Source organism: Crocuta crocuta, unplaced genomic scaffold (genome assembly GCF_008692635.1).
Source record: "Crocuta crocuta isolate KB4526 unplaced genomic scaffold, BGI_CrCroc_1.0 scaffold345, whole genome shotgun sequence".
NCBI classification, from domain to species: Eukaryota; Metazoa; Chordata; class Mammalia; order Carnivora; family Hyaenidae; genus Crocuta; species Crocuta crocuta.
Window position 1 is genome coordinate 4,098,247 of NW_027527574.1, and position 9,579 is coordinate 4,107,825.

General features: G+C 40.9%; 1 protein-coding gene across 1 annotated transcript; it reads left to right on the plus strand.

The window, feature by feature from the left end:
• Positions 1-8,027: 8,027 nt before the first annotated feature.
• Positions 8,028-9,173, plus strand: LOC144236950 (high mobility group nucleosome-binding domain-containing protein 4-like). The gene is made up of 2 exons (XM_077770606.1): positions 8,028-8,158; positions 8,828-9,173. The coding sequence occupies exons 1-2, from the start codon at positions 8,028-8,030 to the stop codon at positions 9,171-9,173; spliced, it is 477 nt and encodes a 158-aa protein (XP_077626732.1).
• Positions 9,174-9,579: the final 406 nt, after the last annotated feature.

Consider the following 9,579-nt stretch of genomic DNA (forward strand, 5'->3'; position numbering starts at 1 on the left):
TGTTAATAGGCTTTAAGTCCATTTTGTCTGACATTAGTACAATTACTCCAACTTTCTTTTGTTGTTTGCATGATATACCCTTTCCATTCTTTTACTTTCTATTTGTATACTGGAATCTAAACTGTGTCTCCTGTTGACAGCATATAGTTGGATTTTTTTAAAAATCCAGTCTGACAATGTTTCATTCACATGTAATGTTGTTAGATTGGATTTACACTTGCCATTTTATTTTATTTTTTTTTTTTTAAATGTTTTATTTATTTCTAGGAGAGAGAGACAGCGTGAGCAGGGGAGGGTCAGAGAGAGATGGAGTCACAGACTGAAACAGGCTCCAAGCTCCGAGCTGGCAGTGCGGGTCAGAGAGAGATGGAGTCACAGACTGAAACAGGCTCCAGGCTCCGAGCTGGCAGTCAGCACAGAGCCCGACGCGGGGCTCGAACCCACAAACCGCGAGATCATGACCTAAGCGAAAGTCGGAAAGTCGGACGCTTAACCGACTAAGCCACCCAGGCGCCCCTACACTTGCCATTTTAATTTTGTTTTCTATATGCCTTGTGTGGTTTTGTTCCTCTAACTTATTTTCTACTGTGTGTTTCAAGAGGGGTAACCTGAGTTACTCCCAAGCCAGTATATCCTGAGTTTCCAACACAATGTTGAATTTAGCAGTAGAGACACTAGGTGATAAATACATCAGAGTCTGGCCCGGTGGTTCTTAAAACATAGATTCCAGACCAGCAGAATCAACAGCACTTGGGAATTTGTTAGAGGAAAAAAGTTAATTGCTGTGCTCAAACTTAGGTTTGAATCCCAGCTCCACACTTACAGCTATGAAGTTCAATAAGCCGCTGAGTCTTATTTCCACCAACAATCTTATCCTACAGTGTTGTGAGGGCTAATAGAGATTAGCAAGATAATGTAAATTACTACTAGATTAGGACTTCCTTAATGTTAATTTTCTTTCCCATTACTATAAAATAATAAAGGCATCTACTGTTTTCTCAGTATTTTCAGTGTAACTACCAGGAACTTAAATTATTGAAACCACTTCTCATTTCAGCAACTGTTAGAAGGAAAAATGCAGAAATAGGAATAGGAATAGAAAACATGAGGTTGTTTGGTACTTTACCAAAGAAAAAGAGAAATCCAGTCTGAGCTCATCTTTCAAACTGCTCAGAAAAATTAGGTGGCAATTTAAATACCTCACTGGATACTGGTATATGCTGAAGGCCTGAAATTATGGCAGTTAAAATAAATCACTGTTCTATGTACTTTTTCACTTTCACTGAGAGCATGACAATAATCCTGTGTGGTGGAGAGGGCAGGCATTACTATCTCCATTTTCCAGGGACCTAAAACTCAGAGGGATTAAGTGCCTTGTCTGTGATTGCATGACTAGATGGTGGGGAAGTTGGGACTGAAGTCATGTCAATGAATTGCAAATATCATAATATCACAACTTTTGAGAAGGCCTCAAAATAAAGAACCTACTGAGGGATACAGAGGTCACTATGTATCTACATAATACTACTGAGTAAATAAATATCTGATTTATAAGTAGAAATTTTGTGCAATAAATACCACTGCCTACATCCTATTTAAGAGGATCTCCATGCTGTTACAGAAGAGATTTGTGCTATTTGCAATACTGGTTTTTGGAATAGAAGGTAGGAAGTGTGTATGTGAATATTCATTCTGACCAAAAGTTTAAACAACAAGCACAATGTTTTTGAAATCTTTGTATTTGACTTGACTGTACATGGGTTTTATGGTAATATACACATTGCTGTTTTAGTGTACCATTTGAAAGTGTCACTGAGTGGAATGCATATATAGATTAGGTAATGTGCAAGTATACAGGACCTTCATTATTCAATCTCTATAGCATACTAAAATTTTTGAGGGAAGATCCTAGGTTTCTCCCCCTGATTTCACTGTGCCCACCACTAATGAGTGAACAGACACATAAATGAGTAAACAAATGCTTTTTTAAAAAAATCATCCTTTGTTTACTTTCCGTTTTGTCAAAAGTACCCTTCTCTATTTCTGACCCTTGAGGTCGCTATTGTCTCCTGTTAGTCAAAATATTTCCATCTAGGTCCAGACTTCATTCTCTCTCAAATCAAGATCTTTCTTCCCCAGACCACTGCTTTATACCCTAAGAGACAGATCAAAGTGATTCTCACAGTAATTTGTATACTACGTTGGTGAACCCTGAGCAGCTCACCTGAATTTGCTTATCAACATTTCCAGTACTCTACTCATTTCTTTTTTTTCTCTATGAGAGAGAGAGAGAGAGACAGCGTGAGCAGGGGAGGGTCAGAGAGAGAGGGAGACACAGACTCTGAAATAGGCTCCAGGTTCCGAGCTGGCAGTCAGCACAGAGCCCGACACGGGGCTGGAACCCACGAACCTCAAGATCATGACCCAAGTGAAAGTCAGATGCTTAACCGACTAAGCCACCCAGGCACCCCTCTACTCATTTCTTAGGAACCAAGTTTCTAATCAAAATCAGCACATTCAAGATTCTTCCAAGACTTTTATTTCTGCAGCTCCTTTCACACATTCATGACAGTGTTCCACATTTTATTATTACTTTATTTTTTAAAGTTTATTTGTTTATTTTTAATACTCTCGACACCCAATGTGGAGCTCTAATGCATGACCCTGAGACCAAGAGCTGAATGTTTTTGTAACTGAGCCAACCAGGCACCCCACAGTGTTCCACAGTTTAATAGAGAGCTGAATTTTGTGATTAGCCAGTTAAGAAAAAAAATTAAGTCTATACAATTTTTGAAATATTTAGTTAGTTTATTTATTTATTTTTGAGAGAGAAAGTAAGCAGTGAAGGGGAAGCGAGAGAGGAGAGAGAGAATCCCAAGTAGGCTCCATGCTGTCAGCACAGAGCCTGACGTGGGGCTGGAACTCTCCAACTACAAGTTCATGACCTGAGCTGAAATCTAGAGTCAGATGCTTAACCAACTGAGCCACCCAGGTACCCCTATACAATTTTTTAAAAAGTAGGCTATATGCCCACTGTGGGGTTTGAACTCAAGATCCCAATATATTGATCGTGCAAGCTCTATTGACTGAGACAGCCAGGAATTCCTATACAATTCTTATTGATGTGTTGTAAATGTATTGCTAATGAATGACTGTTGAAAATAAATTCCCTTTTGGGGTAAGAAGGTGAGGGCAGTGAGAAAGAAAGGAAAAACTTTTGAGTATCGACTTTGTATCAGGTACGTATTTAATTTGCACAAATCCCTTATAGGTAAGGCAGACAGAAACTGGTTGCTCTTAAATACCCACTCTTCCCTTCTTGAAAAGTAACACAATTTTTGGTGGGCACATGGCTGTACAGCTAAGATTTATAGTTCCCACCCTCTCTTGCAGCTATGAACAACAAAGTGATATGAGCAGAATAGAGGTGTAGAGCTTGAGGATGGTACTCTGTAAGGTAACAAATGTGTCTACCTCCTTGCTTTTCCCTTTCCTTACTCGAGTAAATGTTAATGTTTTGACAGGGACCACATGGATGAGAGTAACACTTTATGGCTCTGGTATAGCAATAAGACTGATGGAAGAGCATTGAAATCTATGTCCCCAACACTATGAAGCCTATGCATCAGCCCTGGACTGTATATACTGGGACATTCTCATACGTAAGAAATACTTTCTATCAGTGGTGCCTGGGTGACTCAGTCAGTTAAGCATCCTGCTGTTGGTTTCGGCTCAGGTCATGATCTCACAGGTTCATGAGTTCGAGCCTTGCAGCTGATAGTGTGGAGACTCCTTGGAATTCTCTCTCTCTGCCTGTCTCTGCCCCAACTCTGCTCACATGCTAGCATTCTCTCTCTCTCAAAATAAAGAAATAGACTTAACAAAATAATTTCTACCTTGTTTATGCCACTGTTACTTAAGTCTTTGTTATGGCTTCTGAACCAGAGTTCCTTAACTCTTTATGCGATCTATGCGAGTGGAGCTCCCTGGAGTTGTGCAACATCGTGGCTCTGAACTGGACTTCCAAGTAATAGAGTAAGAAGGACACAAATTCAGAAAGATTAAAAACTTTTCTGAAGTCAAACTACTACATAAGGTGAAAATGAACCTAGGTCTATATGATACCAAATAGTGACAATAGTAGATACTAGCCCTCGATTTTCACTTTGTGAAATGTTGTCCAGAAGGAAAGTTCTACCACTTATATTCTTACAGTGGTTTCAATTCCCACTCAAAATAGCAATAATAATTGTGTGGGTATCAAAAAAAGAAGGGCTTATGCTCTGGAGGTGTGCTCTTCTTAGTACTAACAATGATAGGGAATCTAGTTTTATTGTACCACAGTATTTTTATAATGACATTAATATCACAGTGTACAGGTAAAATCTCAGCTTTCCCACTCAGCTTTCCTGCTCTGCTTCCTGGAACACCCTTCCTTGTATCTGCCATCCACAACAAACCATGCAAACCATGCGAGCAGGGCATATGACCCCAACAAGAACACACTTGAAATTTAACAAGATTACAGATAGAGAGGTATTGACAAGAGTGTGACTGAGCAGCTGATATTTATATTGGAGAGAGAGAGAAAAGGAGAGTTAATAGTTACTGAGTGTCTCCTACATGCTAAGCCCTGTGCTAGGCTTCTAACTCATACTGTATCACTTAAACTTTGCTATAACTCCAGGAAGGTAGGTATTATTTCCACTTGGCTGTGACAAAACAAAGACAATATAAAGTCACATGGCAGCTGACAAAGCAGTGATTTGAAACCAGATCTGAGTAAAAAATCCATGTTCTTTCCACTACATCTTGCTGCCTTTAGATGCTTTAAAGTCTTGGGGCACCTGGATGGCTCAGTCATTAGAGAATGACTCTTGATCTTGGGGTTGTGAGTTTGAGCTCCACTTTGGGTGTAGACATTACTTAAAAACATATATTTTTTTAATCTTTAGTTTTAAAGTCTTTTCAAAAATAATTTTCTCACTTTTAAATACATCATCCCCTTTATATAACTCTGCAGATTGTTTTGGGATGATTAAGAAATTTACCAGGCCTTTAATATGTTTGGCATGTCCAATAAAATATTAGTAGCATTCAGAAAATACAGCCAATTCTTGGTTGTAGTGTAATAAAAGATGCCAGTTGGCAACAAGGTACAGAGCTTAGGTCAGAATGCAAATCAGCATACGACTTCCTTAAGAGACCAAGTTTTACTATAGAAAAAAAAAGCCAGCTGAATAGTGTGTTTAGTGACACAATTGTTTTCATTCTGTCAAAAACTCCTTATCTCATTGCCAATTGGTAATAGTTTGTTGACTGGTAATCCTGATGACTACATTTGGGGAAGCACTAGTGTGGAGTACATTTCAATAATCCCACCTACAATACAATGAGACCTCATTATTTTTAAAAAAATTTTAAAAAGTTATTTCTGAGAGAGAGAGAGAGAGCAAGAGAGAGAGAGAGAGAGAGAGAGAGAGAGAGAGAGAAACAGCATGAGCAGGGGAGGGTCAGAGAAAGAGGGAGACACAGAATCTGAAGCAGGCTCCAGGCTCTGAGCTAGCTGTCAGCACAGAGCCCATCATGGGGCTCAAACCCACAAACCGTGAGATCATGACCTGAGCCAAAGTCAGACGCTTAATCGACTGAGCCACCTAGGAGCCCCAAGGGACCTCATTATTATGCACTATTTTCACTTTGTAAATAGAAAAGCAAGAAGAAAGCTATCTTTTCAAAGAAAATATGTAATCTGCTCTAACCTAAAAATATTAACCAGGATTTATCGATTAGTTGAGTCATTCACTTATTCATCTAAGACTAGTATATAAAGAAAGATATTTCTTCTGCCTTCTGCTCAGAGTCTGCTTTCTGCTCAGAAGGGGTAGGATAGTTAAGCACTAATTTTCTTATCTTCAAAATATAACCAGAATTTTCAGTGTATCCCTTTACCCATGGCAACTGCATTTCACTACTCCAGAGGATGTTATTTGCATGTTAATCTCCATAAATTAGGGTGCTGTTTCCACCACTCTCCACAGTCTGAACTTCCTCTATCTCCCTAAACCAAGCTACCATCATCTCTTTTAACTTCTTAATTCTCTTCTTGCTCTACTACATTGTATTATCCACACAAGAGCTGGAGTGTCACTCCACTGCTCCAAAATCTCCATTGGCTTCTCAGCCTATTCAGAAAAACATCCAGGGGCGCCTGGGTGGCTTAGTCGGTTAAGCGTCCAACTTTCGCTTAGGTCATGATCTCGAGGTTCGTGGGTTCGAGCCCCGCGTCGGGCTCTGTGCTGACTGCCAGCTCAGAGCCTGGAGCCTGTTTCAGAGTCTGTGACTCCCTCTCTCTCTCTGACCCTCCCCTGCTCACGCTGTCTCTCTCTCTCTCTCTCTCTCCTAGAAATAAATAAAACATTTAAAAATTTTTAAAAAAAGAAAAAGAAAAACATCAAAACATCCAGAGTCCTCACGGTAGCCTGCAAGCCCCACATTATCTCAAGCAGACAACAAAGTCATTTTCTCAAACTGATAGGGGATAGGACTGAATTGGGGATGGGAGGAACATGGTGAGGGATGGGAATGGTCAGACATTGAAAAGCAGGGGAAAGGTAGCTGACAGGGATCCCAAGAACCCACGTGAGATGTGATACCATTAATTTCTAATAGTTCCAGCCTGAAATATGCAGCCTGGAACTATTAGGCATTAGATAATCTCTATCTTTTAGATGCTCTCTAATCATGCTATGAAGGTAAGGGTAAATGAAAGGTTAGTGAAAATGCATGTCAGTTTTTGCTGCAAAACAAATTCTCCCAATAGTCCAGGACTTAAAACAATAAATATGTATTATTTCTCACGATTCTAACGTTTATTTATTTATTTTGAAAGAGAGATTATGAGCAGGAGAGGGGCAGAGAGAAAGCATCCCACTAAAAGTGCAGAGCCTGATGCAGGGCTTGAACCCACGAACCATGAGATCATGACCTGAGCTGAAACCAAGAGTCCGATGCTTAACTGACTGAGCCACCCAGGAGCCCCTATATCTCGTGATTCTACATGTCAGCAGGTGGCTCTTCTGTTCTAGGCCAGCTCAGTTGGATGAAATGGTCTAGAATGGCCATATTCAAATACCTGATAATTGGCAGACTGGTTGTTCTGGAAGGACCTCAGCTGTGACTATTTATTTCTACTTTAAAAGGTCTCTCAGTCCCCAGCCAGCTAGCTCAGGCTTCTAAGTGAACTGAGTGTTCTAAAGAGCAGACAGCAAGCTCTGTATGTGCCAGCGTTTTTTTCAGTCATTACTTGAGTCATAGTTGCTAATGTCCCTTGACCAAAGCAAGTCACATGGTCAACCCCAGAGTCAGTGAAGGAGGGACTGAACAAGGTCAATACAGGGAGGAGAAAAAAAACTGGGGCCTGTAGAACCACAGAAGGCAGACTGAGTACTGAACTAGGCTTAGGGTTTTTTGGGCAGGGTCAGATAAGGCTACAGGGAAGTACAGAGTTTTGGTGAGGAAGTTTACTGCTCAGATGAGCAACTACAGGCTCCAGCTGAGAGGAAAAGGAAATGAGATCAGGAAGTGTTTACACACTGGGAGAAAGTGATGTTAAATGATCCTGGAACCCATTGCAGTATCTGCTGTCATTTTCCCCATACCAATAAGCAATTCTCAGATACCAGCTGGATGTCCTACAATTGAACACAATTCTGACACAATCTACCCATAGAGTGATTCAGATCTTACAGGTGAAGTGCTCAGTCCTTCAAGACTGCCACCCACCTTCAGATGCTAATTGCCAAGTCCAGGTTGTCACTTGTTTCTGGCTGACTAAGGATCTGAGGTCCCAACAGTACCCTCCTTGGGTTCAATTAATTTGCTAGAGCAGCTCACAGAACTCCAGAAAACATTTTACTTGCTTTACTAACTTAAGAAGTTAACTTTACTTACATTTAGATTATTGATTTATTATAAAAGGATATAACTCAGGAACAATCAGATGGAGGAGATGCATAAGGCAGGGTATGGGGAAAGGGTGTAAAACTTCCATGCTCTCTCCAAACACCCCTGTGTCCCCAGATCTTCACGTCTTCACCAACCTGGAAGCTCTCCGAACCCTGCCATCATGGGTTTTTAAAGAGGCTTCATTACATGGGTATGATCAATCACTGACCATTGGTGATTGAACTCAACCTCCAGCCCAACCTACAGGGAGGTCAGGGGGGTGGAATGGAAAACTCCAACCTTATAATCACATGGTTGGTTCTTCTAGAAACCAGCCCCTATCCTTAGGTGCTTCTAAATGTCACTATAAACAAAATGAGAGACACCTTTACTAGTCCCATCACCTAGGAGATTCCAAATGTTTTTGGAGACCTATACCAGCAACCCAGATGAAGATAAAATATGTATATTTCTTATCATACATTTCAATATCACAGATATATTAAAGAGAGTGAAGTTCTCCATCAGAAAGGACAGCTGTATTGGTAGCAGTGGGGAGAGAGCTGGGAGGATCAAAGAGAGAATGATGTTTAATTATAAGACTATAGTCCATGCCAGCCTTGCCCCAGCTGAAGCTGGGAGCCCACATTTCTCAGAGGGTGTGGGGACTTCAGTCTCTGGAGAGTCAGCCCATGGTCTCCTGATAAGCTTCCTTTTTTTTTTTAAGTCTTTTTTTTTTTTTTAAAGTAGGTTTCACACCCAGTTGAAGCCCAAATCAGCTCTTGAACTCAGGACCCTGAAATTAAGACCTGAGCCGAGATCAAAGTCGGACTTTCAACCACTAAAATACCCAGACGCCCCTCCTAAGAAATCTTTTTAGAAGCAGTGTGAGGAAGACAACGACCATCCCCTCCCTGGACTTACAAAGCCACCTGCCAACCACTGCTGCCACTAGGCCCAAGAGAAAGGCAAAAGGAGATGCTAAAGGTGACAAAGTGAAGGTGAAGGATGAGCTACAGAGTAGATCAGCACAGTTGTCTGCTAACCCCGGTTCTCCAAAACCAGAACCCAGGCCTAAAAAGGCCATTGTAAAGAAAGGAGAGAAGCTATCCAAAGGGAGAAAGGGGAAAGCAGATGGTGGCAAGGATGGGAGAAATTCTGCAAAGAGCCTAGATGTTTCCACAGTCCAGTCACAGAAAGCAGAAAACACCGGGAATACCAAGTGAAGTGTAACTTTTTGATAGCTCTGCGCTTCTAGTGACTTTACTGTTTCAAATACTATTTTTCTTCAGTCAAGTTTTATGAAAATGTAGAATTTGGTATTTTCTTTCAAACTTATGCTGTTAGCATACAAGACACATTGCTGTAGGGGCACCTGGGTGGCTCAGTCGGTTAGGTGTCCAACTTCAGCTCAGGTCATGATCTCATGGTTCATAGGTTGGAGCCCTGCATCAGGCTCTATGCTGACAGCTCAGAGGTGGGAGCCTGCTTCGGATTCTGTGTCTCCCTCTCTCTCGTCCCCTCCCCCGCTCACAGTCTCTGACTCTCAAAAAATGAATAAAAATGTTTAAAAAAAAGACACGTTGTTGTCTTCTGTGAAAAGCATAAACACCACTAATACAATGTCTCAGA